The following is a 19,887-nucleotide window of genomic DNA, read 5'->3' as shown; positions in this document are numbered from 1 at the left end:
CTCTGCTGCCTCTGGGCGATTGGTTGCCCCGTCGCTCAGAGGTCCCTGCGGCGGCTGAAAACTCACCTTCGTATTTGTTTACTGCACTTATCCTATTCGTAGTAGTTTGTAGCACTTATTGTATTCGTATTAGTCTGTTGCAATTATTGTTTTCGTAGTAATTTGCCTCTGCACTATACTTTTGCTCTGGCTTATGCTTTAAGATGGTCGTTTAAGAAAGGAGATGCACTTATGACTTCTGGTGACTAGTAGTTCTCTTGAATACCTATGTTGAATACACTTCCTGTAAGTCGCTTTGGATAAAAGCGTCTGCTAAATGACTGTAATGTAATGTAATGAATGAAGAATGGACCCAAAACTTTGACCAGCCCTTGTGAGCAACGAGCAGTTGTGTTGATTGTTGTTGGTTTACATGTACATGCAAACATGAGGCAGAAGGAATTCAGGGAGTACTAATTATCCAATACGATTTAAAATCTGGAACAGTGAATACTGAGGGAATAAATACTGAGGGAAACAAAGTTGCTTTCCCACATCATTCATGGAATGCAGGCATCTGGTTCTCAGCAAATATGTTAGTTGAGTACAATGTTATCATAACTGAGAGAAATAATGGCCCAATCTGCAAAACTAAGACCCATGTTGTTATGCTTTTCATCACCTATTAGCTGACAACTATTTTTTTTAAATATGACGATCATTCGGCATAACTAACATCTATAAACTTTACCAGGTGTTGCATTCATAGAACATAAAGTGTGTCCATTACATCCACAGGGCACAGTAAATATGTGGACATTACAGTATATAGCACAAAAGGAACACATATTGTACCTGCTTAAGCACACAGAAGAATAAGAGAGACCTAAGGCACGAATGGTGGTATTTAAAACTAACTTTGTAGGATTGCACACTGTCTATGGGTCCATTTGAATAACCAGCTCTGTTTCAAGTGTTTTCTCTCTCTCATTCACCTTGGTAATCTCCGGAATAAACCCATTATGTGGCCTGCAAGCATCCACAAACAGTGGAAAATTAGACAAGCTAGTGTTGCACTCCTTGTCTTCATTCTCATCCTCTTCTTTGTCCTTCCTTTTCCCTTCATCTGCAGTTGGTGTGCTACAGTCAAAAGTAGGCATGCTGCAGCCGTAGGCCTCACTGTGAGGCCGTCGAGCCTCGTCTGGGATGTTCTTCTTCAGGTCTCGATTCCTGTTGCGCTTGGCCAGCTTGGTGACGGAGCCCAGGCGATTGAAAATGTTGTCCTCAGAGGTGGTCTGGTGGTTTGAGCTCTGGTCGCTCTGCTCAGCCCCCCGCAACCGAAGGTTATTCAGCTTGGAGTCGATGCTCTCTTGGGACGAAGTCTTGTAGCTGTTGGTGTCCAGGCTGTTGAAAATGGCACGCCGCTCTGGTGAAAGCATGTCCAGGGACACAGCACGCTGGTCCAAGCCCAGCTGCCGTCTTTCCATGCTCCGGATGGTTGCTGCTCGCTGCAGCTTGTCGTGGACCTCGACACTCATACGTCGGCGCGTCTCCCGGAACTCTGCTCGCACGTTTGCTTTCCATTCTGCTGCATGAGCCTTGATCTCGCCAACCTTTGCCAAAGTCAGATAGTACAAACCAGTACATCACTTATATGTGAATTTAGACTTTGTTCAAATGCACAATGAAAATGATCCTTTTCAAGATAAATAGACCATTCTAATGAATCAATACGAGACTGTCTACAGCTCCTACTGTATGCAACAAGGGGCAGCAAATACATTGCTTTGTTTTAAGGGGTCATAAGGTTAAAAAGTTGTGATCTGCGGCAATATATAACAATGCAAAGCTAATTAGGTCCACTGTAAAAACATAAACTAATAGAACTATATAATAGAACTAATAAGTTAAAGTCTGCCAGAATGGTGTAGTGACGCACATAAAGCATTAGCACATACAGTAATTTAGGCTGTCATTATTTATTTTAAATTCAAACTCTAAATCAATATTGGAATATGAAAAAAGTGTAATAGTGAAACGTTAGCGGTGTGTTGGAATTCAAATTGACAGACTGTAAGTGAAACACAGCATTAGAATAAGATTACTTTGTAGTCCGGTACAAGACGTTTTTGAATTTTTTATTAAAAAAAGTTTTAATATAGTGTCACTGGTGTTAAACACAGCCCGCATTTAATCAATTCCTCAATAACTTTCCCTATTTTTTCATTCAAAAACAAGGTTTCTGCACAAATTCAAGGTAACACTGGGTGAGTAATTGATATTCAAATGTGTAGGTGAAGTATTCCTTTATACTCAAAAAGCATTCCCAGAATATTCCATGAACCAAAGATTTGATCAGAACTGTGATGGGATTAGGATAGGATACAATATCATGCAAGATTGTTCAATCAAAACAAAATAATTAATGCATTATGTAGAAAATAACATGATTATTGTTTGTAACCTTATTAAGTAATTGATGAATCAGAAAATGCAAAGCTTTTTTAACTCTGGTCAATAGTACAACATGAGTATCAACACCATCATATTAGCGTTGACCATTCCTAATTAAAGCATACCTCTTCTTTTGTCTTTTTCGACAGTACCCTCAGCCAGTCACCAATCATGTTCAGTACTGCAGCAAAGTAGGCCAGACCACCAAGGATCCAGAACCACACTAGTGGTCTGTACCACTTCCGGTACTGAATCCTTCTGTCTCCCCCTAATAAGAAGACAAGAAATGAATGAATTGTACATCACTTTTCTGCTGCCAGCATGCATATCCACCTGAAAAAGAAATAAAGCTCAGAGAATTTGAAATTCAGAGATTAATTCATTATGTTTTGTTCTGTATTCGCAGTCAGCAATCATTTTTAAAGGAGAAGACACACTCAACCAACATAGGCGCTAGAAATCCATTAATGAATTCTGCTTTAATAAAGCAATGATTGGAGAGCCTTGGAAGCTGACTGGTAACAGCACTTGCCACAAAGTCTAGAATTAGAATCCAGCCATGGCACCTTTGCTGCATGTCATAACATAATTTAATCAACTGTTAACTGCATATATGAATTTTGTATTCTCTTCCTTAATTTAGATATGGAACAATATACCATGTTGCACATTGTCTGTAATGTGATTTTAGCTAGGGTAGGCAGTATACTTTTTGCAACATTGAGCAACAATTCCATAATAACTCAGCATAATACTCAAGTGGAGTGACAGAATCCTATAGATGTATGCACCTCCTCTTGGCTTTGGGTGCTTTGACATGGCCTGCGGTGGGAGACTTTAGACAATCATAGGTCATGTCAGATATAAGACATTCCTACTAGCTATTCTACAAAAAACAACTGACAAAAGTCAACAACTGACTACACTACAAAGCAACCCAAAAAAGGAAGACAGACTTATCAGAAAGAAAGAATGAATATATCAGCAGAGCCTTTCAAAGATGGAGAGAAAATCTTGCTTATAGTTAAAAAAAAGATTCTAGCTCAGAACTCAATATTAAAATGGGCCATAACTCATCACCAACTTTTCAGAGTCTAATGGAGCTTGTCTTGAGAAGTCTCCCCTGATAAACATTCAAAACTTTTCTCATTGACATGATTTATATGGGAAAGAAGGTATATTCAAAACTTGATATTTGTTTTGTTAATCTGCAGTTTATATGGCATATTGTTTTATGTGATGGACCAGTAATGTACAGTATGTGAGTGTCCTGTCCCACATCACCCACTGAGGTAAGGGGATGGTGCTCTTATTACAGATGTTAAACCAAAAAAATGTCCTATTTGAATGGGCTGAAAAGTGTTCAACTGCATTTCAGACATTGACAGATGCACCCACATCCCTACAACAATGGAATTTCCCAACTTTTGCAAATCATTCTCAGTACAGATTTATCTTACTATGCAGTTTGCAAGGTGCTTAAACAGGCCCTATTAAGCTATTATCCGGATGCATATTTTTATCTCAATTTACAGTTACATGTTTACATGCTCATACTCTGCCTTGTTTTTCTCATCCTGGCTGTCCTGCAGCTACTCTTCTCACCCTCTCTCTGAAATGCTCCGTTGTAGCGCTTGCTCCTCCCTCCAGAAAGCAAAGTCTGCCCTGATTGGTCAGCTAGCCCGCTCTGTTGTGATTGGTCAACGTTTCACATTTCAAAAAACTCTCCATCCAGAGAATGATAAATGAACAACAGGTCACAACAGGAATTCAAACCCAGGCCACCTGGGCGAGAGACTGCTGTCTTAACCACTATACCATGGTAGATGTGAGATTTAGCTCTATCTATCTGTTTTGTTGTTTGAGGTTGGGCCAAACTAGTCGAATGACTTCCGTTACATTGTGACTTCATAAAGTTATGGAAGTGAAGGAGAGAATTCAATGGAGCCGTTTCAGGCAGCTCAGGAGCATTGTTTCTGAGGGGGAGGATAACTCCTTTTAGGCGTGGACTTCAGGTTTTACACTTTATGGACCTTTTACATGTACAAAAATATATATAACACACTAAAGGAGGGAAAAAGTGGAAAAGCATAATAGGGCCACTTTAAATAATCTGACCAGCACAGAGAAGTGGTCCACATATTACAAAGAGCTCTGGGCCATTGTCTGGTCTTTAAGACACAACAGGACAGCTGAAATGTTCCATTTACAATCATCACTTATCACCATCCACTTAACAGCCATGCATTTCCCCAATGCCCTGGGTCTTGCAGTCATTGGAGAGCAGCTGCGTAACTGGCTCCAAAAACTATTACAAGGCTATTCAAGATGATGTTGTATTTACGCCTTTTAAACATTATTTTGTGTGTTGATGGAGCATTTGAAAAGTTGTTTGCTTGTCGTCTTGTGGATAGACCTAACTAAGCATGAATTTGGACTTTTTACAAATTGGCATCATTATGTAGTTATGTTTTCGTGTTATACATTTATTGCAATTAAATCACAGCAAAATTGTTTAATTTTGGTTCATTCTGCTGTAGTAAATCATCCAACGTGTGGCAGTTGCAGTTACACAAAAATTTGCTTCGTGTTTGGTGTAATCACAGTATAGAGATTAATGATTTTATTGATCAGACATACCCAGTTCAGTCTCTTACCTAAAATATATTCCCATTGAGCCTTTCAGGAAAGTCCAACCTTGTTACTTAATTTGCTCCGTCAATTCTCATCTAATCTTGCCCACGGAACCTTGAGAAGGAGCTCTCAGGGAGGTCCCATTGCAGCTGTGTTGGACCTTCAAGGTCACGAGAGTTTAAATTAAAGTTATACTCCGGTGCACAAATGTCTGTTCACTGCTTCCATTAATCTGATTCCTTGCTTAGTCATGTTTAAAAGCAATGGAAACTACCCTGGAGACTCCCCTGCAGCAGTGAAAAACAATACATTTAGTCCTAACAAGACAAGCAGGCCATTAATATGTTGTAAGACTGAATGGAAAGGGTGACTGTTGATTGAATTGAGCACTATGTGACTCCCCTTTTACACATTCATGATGCTCCTCAACTGAAGGCCCCAATGGACGCTACCATGCCCAACCTTAGGAGTACGGAACTGAGGCTTCTCAAGGATTAGGAGAAGAAGTGAGTCAGTGGGCTAGTAATCAACACTCCGTGGTAGCTCACTTACCCTCAAAATGTGCTGTCACAGAGCCTGGAACTATGGCTCTGACAGAACGTTGTGGGACTAGTAGAATCCACCTAATCCATCCTAAAGTGGAACTGCTCCCCTGATTTCTTGATCTGTCAGCACAAGCCTGTGCAGCAGTCACAAGTGACCATGGGAAGGGATCTATCAAGTGCTTGTGCAACAGTATGAACCCTTTACGTTCCTTATTCCCTATATTACACAAGCCGAAATCTTTGTCCAACAATTTTTAAAAAAGGAGATTGGGAATTAGAAATTACCCAGTCTTCAGACCATTTTCGAGATTTGAAAAGTCGAGATTTGCCTCTAAGAGGCAAGTGTCCATGCCATGTTTAGAGCTGTGGGGTGCTTCAGATGGCGTTCAACTAACCCAGCTGGCGCTCAACTAACCCAGCACCATCAGAAAGAGCTTGGCATCACTTTTCGCCAGTGGCAGTGGCTGATTTGACAGCTGACTCTTTATTGAGGAGACAAAAAAACACTTTGTGGAATGGTTTTATTGACTTTGTGATCACCACATCATCAACCCATTGCTGATATATAATATCACTGTTGATGGACATTCTCCATGGCAGACCCTGCTCTGGTCCATTCACATTCAAGAAAGGACAAGATTTGTGCTTTTGGCCAAGCATGACGTCTAACCTTGATAACTAAACTCATACATGTGAGGTTTACAGAAAACCTGTATCACAACACAGAGCTCCCCTGCAATCCATATAACAGAAAGACCATTCAAGTTTGTGTGCATATTGCTGAGCTCCCACTCACTTGCCATGGACTTCCCGTATGTGCTTCTTGTGCAAGATCAGTTTACAAAGTATTTTAATGCTTTCCCTTTGTCAGATCAGAAAACAGCTACAGTAGCATAATTGCTTTGTGATATGTATTCCTGAGCATGTAGTTCCAAGAACTGTTTAAGATAAGGGATAACAACATATATCAGAACTACTTCAAGCAACATCTCAGAGACAGAACATCAAATGGAAGAACATCAGAATACCACCTCTGTGGAAATGGGATGGTTGAAAGACTTAGCGGACTTGTCTTAAAGGACAGTTGGCTAAACTTATTTGTGACATTGGTGGTGAATGGGGCCACTATTTGCCAGCAGGGGTTGTCTCCTTTAACTTTATTTCACATTCTAACACTAGATATTTACTATATTTTCTTGCTCATGGTAAATTGCTCACGGGTAATGTGAATCTCTGTACCCACCAGCGTAATCATAGAAATTGAAACGTGACCCTAGCATGACTGGTCCTTACAAAAACAATTTGAGATGAGGTTTATTATTTATTCATAACCATTGAGATGGGAGACATTTCATCTAAAAATAATGTAAAATTAGATCTATTTTTGTGAAGATTTATTTTCTAGATTACCAGTTTATTAAAAACATGTTTACATAATTTTATTAATGTGAACTACAAGTATATATTTTGTCTATTTTATTTTGATTCCTCAATTAAGATAGGGACCTACATAACATGGTGCATATTGCAAGTCATTTTAATATTGATTAAGATTGTCGGAGTGATATGATGATTAGGTGATGGGTGATGTTGGTTGTCAGTGCTCAGTTTTCCTACTGTCGAGACAGACATTAAAGTAGCCCAAATAACACAGAATATATATATATATATATATATATATATATATATATATATATATATATATATATATATATATATATATATACACACACACACACACACACACATTTATTTTTGTTTCATTATATGTAAGAAACTAGTTATCAGGAAGTTTCCATTCATTAAAACTTTGACTACGAATGACAAGTTCTCACCTGCGACATAGTCACCTATTCCAACTGTTGTCAGAGTGATGACAACAAAATATGTTGACTCCAGAGCTGTCCACCCCTCAATGTGTTGGAAGATCACAGCTGGGATGGTGACAAACAAGATGCAGCCAGCCAGGATAAAGAGGAGGGTGGATGCCACACGGATTTTAGTCTGACTGATCTGGTTGTGTTTATTCTGGAGGAAAAGTCACACACACACAAAGAAGTGTAAACCACATTACCTGTCTAGTTTTCAGCGATTTCTGATTGGGTTTGGACTCCTGAGGCCTGAGTCTGAGAAAGGATTTTGTTTACCATGACCAGTGAACATGATGATGTTGGGACTTCACCATATATGGGAAACAAAGAGAGAGGCCTGCATGTAAAAAGAAAAGCCTAGATTATGAAACCGCGCCAAACCCCCATCAGGGGTTAAAAATCTCCTGAATGTAAAATTTGGTTTAAACCACAACACTGGTGCCTCATTGGACGAGACCCACTGGGACGCCAGTGACACTGCCATGACATCATCAAGGCTATATACATCGGCTCAAACCTTCACACTGCGCCTTTCCATTGCAAATCACAATGCTGCAGGACAACTTTGGTACCTGAAACAACCTAGGTGACAGTCCTAACCTCACTAGATGAGCAACAGATTGGATCCTGAAAGAGAGACAGATAACCACTGTGCCCCAATCTCTCTTAACTGCATCCGCAGAGGGAAGATTAAGGAATTCCTGGATTCCTAAAGTCCTTTTCCATTTGTTTGGGCCAATTATCAGTGAACCAAGGATTTTAAACTTAAAACACAATAATTCACATGTTATTCATTCAAATGTTCCATCTGCAACATGGCTGAGCCGTCCGAGCTGCGTTCCTCTCTGTGGTCTGTGTATAAATAGGATGTAGGACTGATGAGGGGTGCTCCACCTCTGGTTGTTCACACAAAATATGAATTACGTCCATGCATGCAACAATATCACCTCAAATGAGAGGTTTTTGGTGGTAGTACACCCGTTTTTGAGTCTTTGTTGAAGGCTAGGCTGAAAAGTCGGGTGCGCACCCCAATTTTCCGGTAAAAACAATTTGAGACCTTGGGGAACCAACTTACTGCCAATTTGTTTGATTTACAAGCAGTTTATGCTTCGGTGCACCCGTGTGCTATTCCAGTTTATAATTTACACGCCATTCTGTCATCATTCATTTTCTATTGTCAACTTGGTCAATCCATTTTTCTCCATACCTGGGCACAAAGACAGTTAACTTTGGTTTGCCTTCTCATTTAAAGGAAGAGGCTATACCTGGACCCGGTGCCCCCCGGAAAATTCAGAAAGCCCTGGTGTATTTCACAGTGTCATGAGAGACAATCTGGCTCCAGAACGCTTCCAAGTAACCATGCACTGCGTGGAGCTGTAGCATCTGTAACAAGTACAATGTCTCCCGGAACAAGTATTCTTTTAGCCAGCACTTCCAAAAAAGGTTGGAGATGTACCGTACTTGTCTACATCTTCTTCCTGTTCTCCAAAATTTTAGTACCAAATGTGAAACCCCCCATTAGTTATTACAATAGCATAATCATCTCCGATCATGCTTTACCGTATTTTGATGTAGAGGTTGGTCTTTTCAAACAGTCCAGGTGGTAAGACTGGTTTTATTTTCATTGTTAGCAGTCGATTTGGTGTAAGAGCTTCTAGATCATTGGGATCTCCAGATAACTAGGCAATCATTTAGAATGGCTTCGACCTCACACAGAACTGTATGTAATCCCTAGCCACGTAGGGTTTGTTGACGTAAGACTGGTTTTAGTATCCGTCTAACCATCCTTATGATCCCAAACACCTCCATGATGAGAAGTTGTTGGTGGGTTGAAGTTCCACTTTATTCCTTCTTGTGGAAAAGATGCTTGCATTTTCCTGTGATTTAAAGAAGCAAGAGCTCCACTCAACTCCCTTTCAGCACAAATTAAGTTGTTTCGATTGTCAGACCTTAAGTGAGAGACTTGTCCTCTCCTACAATCAAACCTGCGTAGAACGTTTACGCATGAGTCAGTATCTAAATAGTAGGCATCTTCCAAATGGACTGCTCTACATGCCATACATGTAAATATAACTCCATAGCGCTTTTCTAGTTTTGCCCTCTCCTGATCTCAATTGGCCCAAAAATAATCAACTCCAACGTTGGTGAATGGAGGCAGATCAGGAACGATTCTTTCAACAGGTAAGTCTGCCATTTTTTGCTCACCCAACTTCCCCTTATGGCGCTTACAGAAGCCACAGTTGGACAGGATCTTTCTTGTTGCTGCATTAGAATTGATAATCCAGTATTTCATTTTCAATCTGGAGAGAACATGGTTTCCTCCACAATGGACCAGCTATTTGTGTATGTGCTTTAATATTATAGTTTATACATGTTGGTTTTTTTTTCTCCTCAGGTGTGGCTGCTTTACTCAATATCCCTCCAACTCTAAGCAATCCATCTTCCAGAACAGGGTCCAGCTTGTAAATGGTGCTATCCTTTTTCACTTCACTTTTGCCTGATGTTAACACCGCCAATTCATCGTGAAATCTTTCCTGCTGAGTGAAGCGAAGGATAGAAGTTTCTGCTCCTGAAAGATCGTCAGGAGTCAAACTCTATCCCCTAAATGCAGCTTTAATTATTTGCATTCCCTTTCCTATTTGTTGCCATCCTCATGAGTCATTTGTTTTCTTTTTTGACTCATTTCCAGTAGAGTCTCTTATTTTCAGAATCCATGCAACTGACCCCTTCAACCTTTTCCAGTCAGAATGTTATCAGTTGATGGGTGGCACTTGGTGTCTCCTCAACAATCCCTTTTTACCTCTGGGTCATCAGCTGCAATGTTGGTATCAAAGTTGCAAGCAGGCCACTCCTCCACTGCTTTTCACAGAAAGTCAGGTCCATCATGAAGCTTGACTGAATATTTCTTGATTTCCATGAATTTCACATCATCTCTTGACATCTCTATTTTGTCTTCTGATGTCCTTTCATTGAGATCATGGTTTTACTGATTATTCAATGTGAAATCACATGTGAAATTTATGACCAGCGTTGTGCGTTGTACACAAAACAACTATACAATAGTTTGCAAAGCTTGAGTAGAGATGCATGCCCAAAACAGAAACGCTGGCATTTCTAGTTGGAAGGAGAAACACACCTACTTTTAAGTATTTTGAAGGATTTGGATATCAACAGGTTTTTGGATATATGCAAATATCACAAAGCTGACCTTTTTACAAGACAGCGGTTGAAGTAATGAAAGAGGGAGGCTGTGTTAGGATGATCGAACAAGTCAGCCACCGGTGGGAAAAAAAAATTGTTTGACCCAAAGCAAATTTGGCACAAGCTGCTTCTGCCGTTCCACTTTTCCATATTTTGACATGAAAAACAACATGTCAGGGCATATTGTCAATGATTTTTCAGCTGTACTGTTTATTTTGTAATCAGGTAGATTAGTATAAGTGATTTCTGACAACGTACGGCGTGCTGACGTACTGCGGTAAGCTTTTTGCCTCACTTCCAGTTCTCAGCGTAGTTGATAGCGTACTTTTCGCAGCTCCAGCAAAAACTAGGGAATTGTGTGACATTCTTTATTATAGCGGCTAATTACCTGTTTTACATTTAAAACACTTGAACACTCATAGCTCACATCTTAAATCAGCGACTTTTCGCTTAAACCAACAGTTTACACGTTGTTCAGTTCTGCTAACGCTAGCTAGCCTCATTTAGCTTAGCAGCTAGCGATGGCTCTCCTTCCCTCTCTCCTTCTCTCTCTCCCTCTCTCTCTCCTTCTCCCTCCTGCTCAGTGTGTCTCATGTTTAGCCATGCCTCTGCCTCCTTTACTGATAAGGGTACATGTAACAAATGTAGTTTGTTTGTTAGGTTGGAGGCGAGGCTCAGTGAGTTAGAGGCACAGTTCCGCACCATTGAAGCTCAGTCGTTAGCTACTGCAGTTAGCCAGCCCACCCCCGTAGTCGGTGCGGGCCAACCAGACGTAGCTCCTGCTAGCCGTCCCCTGGCAACCCCCGAGCAGCCGGGAGGCTGGGTGATAGCTCTATGTCGAAGCACACGGGTCACCACCAACAGTGCATCAAAACAGGACAATTAAATGTGGACTCTTAAATATTAGATCTCTGTCATCTAAGGGTGTACTTGCAAATGATTTAATATCAGATAATCATATTGATTTATTTTGTCTTACTGAAACCTGGCTGTGTCATGAAGAGTACGTTAGCCTTAATGAATCAACTCCTCCAAGTTATATTAATACTCATATTCCTCGAGGCACAGGCCGAGGAGGTGGAGTAGCAGCTATCTTTGACTCAAGCCTATTAATAAACCCTAAACCTAAATTAAATTACAACTCATTTGAAAGCCTTGTTCTTGGTCTTTCAAACCCGAGCGGGAAAGCATTAAAGTCAATTTTATTTGTTATAGTGTACCGTGCACCAGGTGCATATTCTGAATTCCTATCTGAATTCTCAGAGTTTTTATCAAGTTTAGTCCTCAAGACAGATAAAGTTATTATTGTAGGGGATTTTAATATTCATGTGGATGTGTATAATGATAGCCTTAGTACTGTGTTTAGTTCATTATTAGATTCTATTGGCTTCTGTCAGTGTGTACATAAACCGACTCACTGTTTTAACCATACCCTCGACCTTGTTCTGGTATATGGTATTGAAATAGAAAATGTAATTGTCTCTCAACAGAACTCTCTTTTATCGGACCATTATCTAATAACCTTTGAATTTTTTCTACCAGAGTGTACGCCATTAGGCAAAAGTTTCTACACTAGATGTCTATCTGATAATGCTGTAGCTAAATTTAAAGAAGCGATTTCTTCAGGGTTTTATTCAGTACCATTGCTCAATATAACAGAGGACTCCTACGCTAACTTTAGTCCGTCTCAGATTGACCATCTTGTTGATAGTGCTGCATGCTCACTGCGAATGACACTAGACTCTATAGCTCCTCTAAAAAAGAAGCTAATAAAAGAAAGGAGGTTTGCTCCATGGTATAATCCTCAAACCCGCGATTTAAAGCAAATATCGCGAAAACTTGAAAGGATATGGCGTTCTACCAATGTGGATGATTAGTCTGGCGAGACAGTCTTAAAATATATAAGAAGGCACTCCATAATGCTAGAGCAGCCTGTTATTCAGCATTAATAGAGAAAAATAAGAACAACCCCAGGGTTCTCTTCAGCACTGTAGCCAGGCTGACAGAGAATCACAGCTCTGTTGAGCCGTGTATCCCTATAAACCTCAGTAGTAGTGACTTCATGAACTTCTTTAATGATAAGATTCTAACTATTAGAGAAAACATTTATAATCTACTGCCCTCAACCAGTACCGATCGATCCACAGCTGTAGAACCTGAACTATATTTAGATGGCTTTTCTCCCATCGACCTTCAACAATTGACTTTAACTATTTCTAAGTCTAAACCTTCCACCTGTCTCTTAGACCCGATTCCGACTAGGCTGCTTAAGGAAGTTTTACCTTTAATTAGCAATTCTTTATTAGAAATTATCAATCTGTCTTTACTAACGGGCCATGTACCACAGGCCTTCAAACTAGCTGTAATTAAACCTCTTCTTAAGAAACCTACTCTTGATCCAGAGGTGTTGGCTAACTATAGACCTATATCTAACTTTCCGTTCCTCTCTAAGATCCTTGAGAAAGCAGTAGCAAATCAGCTGTGTGACTTTATGCATAACAATAGTTTATTTGAGGATTTTCAGTCAGGATTTAGAGTGAATCATAGCACAGAGACGGCACTGGTGAAAATGACCAATGACCTTCTAATAGCTTCAGACAAAGGACTTGTCTCTGTACTTGTATTGCTAGACCTTAGTGCTGCATTTGATACCATTGATCACCAAATCCTATTACAGAGATTGGAGCATCTAATAGGCATTAAAGGAACCGCACTTAGCTGGTTTAAGTCGTATTTATCAGACCGATCTCAGTTTGTATATGTAAACAATGAAAGCTCGATGAAAACCAGGGTCAGTCACGGAGTTCCACAGGGGTCTGTTCTTGGACCTATTTTATTTACCTTATATATGCTTCCCTTGGGGAATATTATCAGTAAACTTTCATTGTTATGCAGATAATACCCAGTTATACCTATCAATTAAGCCAGACGAAACTAACCAGTTCTCTAAACTTCAAGCATGTCTTCCGGACATAAAAACCTGGATGACCAGTAACTTCTTAATGTTAAACTCTGAAAAAACAGAAGTTATCCTACTAGGCCCAGATCACCTTCGAAATCAATTATCTAACAAAATAGTTTCTCTAGATGGCATTGCTCTAGCATCCAGCACTACCGTTAAGAACCTTGGAGTTATCTTTGATCAGGATCTGTCTTTTAACTCTTATATAAAACAGATCTCAAGGACAGCCTTTTTTCATTTACGTAACATTGCGAAAATCAGGAAAATCCTGTCTCAAAGCGATGCAGAAAAACTAGTTCATGCATTTGTTACCTCTAGACTAGATTACTGTAACTCCTTATTATCAGGCTGCTCTAATAGGTCTCTTAGATCTTTACAGTTGATCCAGAATGCTGCAGCACGTGGTCTAACAAAAACTAAGAAAAGAGATCATATTACTCCAGTATTAGCTTCTCTGCACTGGCTCCCTGTTAAATCAAGAATAGATTTTAAAATTATTTTACTTACCAACAAAGCTCTAACTGGCCAGGCACCGTCTTATCTTAAGGAACTTATAGTTCCATATTACCCAACTAGAAAGCTGCGCTCAATCAATGCAGGGTTACTTGTGGTTCCTAGAGTATATAAAAGTAGGATGGGAGCCAGAGCCTTCAGTTATCAGGCTCCTCTTCTGTGGAACCGGGTTCCAGTTTCAGTCCGGGGGGCAGACACACTCACCACTTTCAAGAGCAGGCTTAAGACCTTCCTTTTTGATAGCGCTTATAGTTAGGGCTGGTTCAGGTTCGCCTTGGTCCAGCCCCTAGATATGCTGCTATATGCCTAGACAGCCGGGGACTACCTAGGATACGCTGAGCTCCTCTCTCCTCTTCTCTCCCTCCATCTTTATGTATTAATCTCCTATTTATGCACATTACTGATTTTGCTTCTTCCCCGGAGTTCTTGTGCTTTCTCGCCTTGCAGGTTCCCAGGAATCGGGGTTATATTTGGACTGTCATCGTGCCACCTACTGAGGCCCTGCTGACACCCATTACTACTACCACTATCATTATTAGTCACATTACTATTATTATTGCCTGTACTATTACGCTTATTGACTTGCTTCTACCCTGGAGTCTTTGTGCTTTCTCGCTTCGCAGGCTTCTATAAATCGTGGCTGTACCTGGACCGTGGACGTGCATCCTGCTACGGCCCTGCTGACACCGACTGCTACCACCATTATTATTACTAGTCACATTACTATTACTATTACTTGTACCATTAAGCATTTTAGCTTTACTTCCACCCTGAAGCCCCTTTTGAATCGTTGTGGTGACTGGACCGTAGTCGTGCCTCCTGCTGTGAGCCGACTGACACCCACTGCTACTTCGATTATTATTATTAATCACATTACTATCCCTATTTTCATAATTATAATTCTACTATAATAATTGCTGCTGTTATTATAAGTGGTCTTATTATATGAATCATTTATGTCATATACATTGAATGTGTTGTATCTCTGTTATGCTGTTCATTCTGTACACACGACATCTATTGCATTCTGTCCATCCTGGGAGAAGGATCCCTCCTCTGTCATTTTCCCACGTTTCTTCCTTTTTTCTCCCTGTTAAAGGTTTTTTTTAGGGGAGTTTTTCCTGTGCCGATGTGAGGGAAGGACAGAGGATGTCGCATGTGTACAGATTGTAAAGCCCTCTGAGGCAAATTTGTAATTTGTGATTCTAGGCTAAACAAAATAAACTGTATATGAAACTGAATAAGTACTTTATTATATGATATTTTTATGAAGACTTAATGAACTTCCTAATGGCCTATTTATACACAGTTTAAAAAAATGAAGGAAACACTTACTACTACTGGTAGCATGAGGCGGTACCTGCAGTCCATTCAGGTTGCACAGGTAGTCCAGCTCCTCCAGGATGGCACATCCATACAAGCCGTCGCAAAAAGGTTTGATGTGTATACCAGCACAGTCAAAGAGTGTGGAGGAGATACCAGGAGAAGGGCCATTACATGAGGAGAGCTGGACAGGGCCGTAGAAGGGCAGCAACCCAGCAGCAGGACCAGTATCTGCTCCTTTGTTACAAAATGACATCCAGCGGACTACTAATAAAGGATTATCTTATCTTATCTTATCTTATCTTATCTTAGTGTGCATGATTCTTATCATAATGTCAGAAACAGACTCCATGCGGGCCTGATAACCTCTAGTGGGACCTGTGCTGACAGCCCCAGCACCTTGCAGCTTAACAGGCATTTGCCAGAGATCGTTAGACTTGGCAGGTTTGCCATTGGCGCCATGTTCTCCTCACAAACGAGAGCAGGTTCACAATCAGCACATGTAACAGACGTGAAAGTCTGGAGATGCCGTGGCGAACGCTATGCTGCCTGTAAGATCATCCAGCATGACCGATTTTGCGGTAGTTCTGTGATGGTCTGGGGAAGCAGATCATTGGAGGGTTGCACAAACCTCCACGTGCTAGCCAACACTTCTGGGAGGAAATCCTCAAGGGCACCATCTACTGTCTCATCAGGAGCATGCCCAGAAGTTGTCAGGAGGGCAAACTGGAACGTGTGACCCATACTTACTACTGAGCCACATTATGATTATTCATGCAATTTGGTGACATGTCCATTTGGGTGCTGGTCAATAAATCAGAGGAGTTCATTAATTTGGGTAGGTTGGTGGATGGATGACATGCAAATTTGGATGAAGTAAGAGATAATCTGTGCATCTCTACTGTCTTTAACCTTGATTCAAATGCTCAAATATGTTTTGCAAAGGCAGATTATTTTTTTAACTCAGAAATGGCCCTTAGTAAAAGTTCCAAACCCCTGTCTTTGAGGTTTCATAGCAGAATAAACTGTAAATGCAGGGTATTTGTCAAGGAGAAAAATACAAACAAATACAAAATACAAATATTCCTCCTGCAGTCTCTCTCTAGCTTTGCTCACTTGCTTTGCTATCTTTCTTTGTTTTATTGCTCTGGTCATAGTGTTCTAGTCAGTCGTCTCCAGTAGCAGACAGACTTTTGTGACAAGCCTTTCTGTAGCCGCCTGTTGTCAATGTTCTCCAACCTCAGAAAAGACAAGACAGCCTCCTGGCTGGCATCAGAAAAGTGGTGCAACTGTGCACTGATGGGTTTCCTGCAATATTTGGGTTTGAAGCAATGGTCCATTTTAAATTTTTATTCTTTCCAAATTTCTCTTCATGCTCTCCAGGCTCCTCAGGCGCTGTTCTGCCATACAGCGGTTGCTTGGTACAAAACAATTTTCGTGTCTGAAATGTAGCGTTGTTAATAACTACGTTAAAATAAAAATATTGCTTACGTAAAAATTGCAGGGCACCACTTCTGAATAGAAGAAACAAATAAAAATACGATCAATAATTTGGTAACAAATTATCCAGTATCAATATCTCAGGCGTAAGTCCTGATTTCAGTGACCTTATAGTTCCCACCTTTTGAATCAATATGACAGACAACGGCTTGGCGATAAATGAGTAATTTATTAAAAAGGTAATTAAATGAATGTACGACAGGATTATTAATTAAAGAAGAATACAAAACATGAATGAATGGGTTTCAAATAATCAGGCTATATTATATCAAATAGTGAATAAAAGTTGTGCACTCCTCTTTCTCTGGTCCCTACTCTACCTGGTCAATCTAATTTATTATTCAGAGCTTCTATATCTCATACACCAACTCTGGATCACAGTAACGTTGGTTGTTCCTACTTTGTGGCGAGGGGTCCAGATGCCTTTTGCGGGTCCCTGCCGTTGCTTCAGCGGTCCTGGTGGTTTCAGCTCTGCCGTCTGACTTTCCGGTCCGTCGGAGGTGAAGAGGGTGAAGTTGAGGGTTCACAGACCGGTGGCTCTCCGCTGTCTCCGGGGTCCTCACTCAGTCAGCAGGCAAAAGTCTCTGAATTCTTTGTGTCTTGCTTCAAGACGGGCGTTGGATCCGGTCCGGTGTTTGGAGAGGGATATAGCTCTGAATAGTTTGATAACTGAGGACACTCGTTGATATTCTCTAACTAATCTCGTTTGGCCTAAACAATAATAATTAAAGTTGGTATTCTTTATATATTAATGATCTTCCATCAGCATGTCCTAACACCAATATCCAAATGAATGCAGATGACACTGTCATTTACTTACATGGTAGCAAAATGACATAAATTGCAAATAAGCTCACTAACTCCATGGTTCATGTAACAGCATGGTTAAAGCAATGCTGTCTACAACTAAATTTGTCCAAAACAGTATGTATGTTTTTTACCGAAACAAACACTGATAGTTTAGAGCTGGATGTTTTTGTAACTGGAGAGAGGCTACAGATAGTACCGAAATACAAGTACAGTGGGTACGGAAAGTATTCAGACCCCTTTAAATTTTTCACCCTTTACATGTGAATGTCATTGGTGTTCATTGTGATGACAGTGTTTGTCGAATTGGCCCTGATTGTTTGAATTGCTGCTTCAGCGTTCGTTCGTGTGTCTCCATTGGTGTGAAGTGCCATGTAATGAGTGTTATTGTTTAATCCTGCTGTGAGTAAATAAGTTACGGACTGATTGATAAATTGTCTCCATTCATTCATGAATTTGATTTCCAGTTGTGCCGTTGATAAATTGAAAGAAGTGAACTGTGTTTGTTCACAGAAATATTGTAAGGTTGTGCTGCAGTGTTAATTGTGTGTGATAAAGGAGCAGTGCACAAAATGTCTGATGCCACTTGCATTAAGGAAGAGGGCAACATATCTATGCCGTCTAAAAAAAATAGACCTCAAACTGGCTGCAAAAGGACTTTCTCACCACATAGAAAAATGCCAAGCAGCCGAAAGTCGAAATGCAAGCAAACAATAGCAGTGGACCCAGGATGGAACCTTGTGGGACACCTGTGGACAAATGGAGGGCAGGTGATTGATAGTTCTGTACTTGGACATACTGGGATCTATTACGCAGATATGATTCAATCCATTAAAGTGTACCTGAGAGAAATTGTAGCTGGGCAACTTGGACAAAAGAACACTATGGTAAACAGTGTCAAATGCCTTCTTGAGATCAAGAAATACAGCTCCAACAACACCCCCTTTGTCTGTGAATAACAGGTGGCTGTCTCAGTTGAATAATTGGCTCTGAAGCCAAATTGCATTGGATGAAGGACAAAATAACTGGTATTCAAATGGGAGATAATTTGCTCAGCTACCAACTTCTCTGCAACCGTTGACACTGTTGGCAGGATACTGATGGGTCTGTAATTACAGGTAGAGAGGGGATCCCCATCTTTGAATATTGGAACAACAGCAGCTGATTTCCAAACACTTGGAAACTTGCTCTGAGAGATTGAGCGGTTAATCTAGCCTACTCACCCTGCTCTTACATTCTATGTCAGGTCTGCAGTAGTAGTTTAGCCAATACAAATGGGATTAGAGAGAGATTCTCTTAGTGTATAGGTCTGGAAATGGTGCTACTGAATGTTGACAATCCATTACTAATATTTCATATGAAGTCTCACACTGGTGAATGAGGCATGAGAGTATTTACTTTCATGCGAGTATAAGCTTTAAGCTTCAAAAGTGTTTTTCTTGATACTTCTCCATTATTATTAGTGGAAATAAAGTGTTCTTTTGGGGCAGAAATTAATTTAACAAATGTATGTATCTGTCGGCAATACATTTGTAAATGTAGAAGAAAAAAGCTACAGGTATATGAATTTTTGAACTGCCAAGGATCAGCAATCCCATTATCCTATAGAACATATTCTATACTCCTTTCTGACCTGGAAAGTGGTTGAATGGTTTTGGAAGATCTGGACACATTTGGACATTGTGTAGTTCCCCCAGTACAACTACATACCTACCCTGGCTATCAGAAAAAGATTGGGAACAAATGAGAGACTAATCCTGTTTATAAAAATCACTGCATCTCTGGATTTAAACTGACCCACCCAGCATTTGTGTAGATGACCATGGTCCTGATTTCTCAGGTGTTTGTCCTGCAGAAATACAATGTCTGCCTTTAATATTTTGTGGTGTACCTAAAAATCTGCGTCATCCATTCCCTTTGTGTTTCATGGAATTAGTGTATCCAAGCTCTTCCAACAATTGTGTGTTAACCATATAATTCTAACTTAAGATAAGCCAATTTAGCCACATCAGAAAATACAAAAAAAGAAACTGCATCTGCCATAAAAACAAAGAAATATATGAAGTGAAATCGATCTTAAAATGGTCACAAATGTTTT

General features: G+C 40.2%; 1 protein-coding gene across 1 annotated transcript in view; it reads right to left on the bottom strand.

Annotated features, from left to right (window-relative positions):
* Positions 1–974: 974 nt before the first annotated feature.
* LOC129116297 (potassium channel subfamily K member 10-like) overlaps positions 975–19,887 on the bottom strand; it is a gene marked incomplete at its 3' end in the record, with an annotated part of 69,385 nt that continues 50,472 nt past the window's right edge. The window contains exons 5-7 of the mRNA XM_054627258.1: positions 7,448–7,640; positions 2,559–2,701; positions 975–1,592 (exon numbers count right to left, since the gene is read on the bottom strand). Of these exons, the coding sequence (XP_054483233.1) occupies positions 975–1,592; positions 2,559–2,701; positions 7,448–7,640 (954 nt within the window). The remainder of the gene's footprint in view (positions 1,593–2,558; positions 2,702–7,447; positions 7,641–19,887) is intronic.

Source organism: Anoplopoma fimbria, unplaced genomic scaffold (assembly GCF_027596085.1).
Source record: "Anoplopoma fimbria isolate UVic2021 breed Golden Eagle Sablefish unplaced genomic scaffold, Afim_UVic_2022 Un_contig_8246_pilon_pilon, whole genome shotgun sequence".
NCBI lineage: Eukaryota > Metazoa > Chordata > Actinopteri > Perciformes > Anoplopomatidae > Anoplopoma > Anoplopoma fimbria.
The sequence above is the reverse complement of the archived record's forward strand: the minus strand, read 5'-3'. Positions and strand labels throughout refer to the sequence as shown.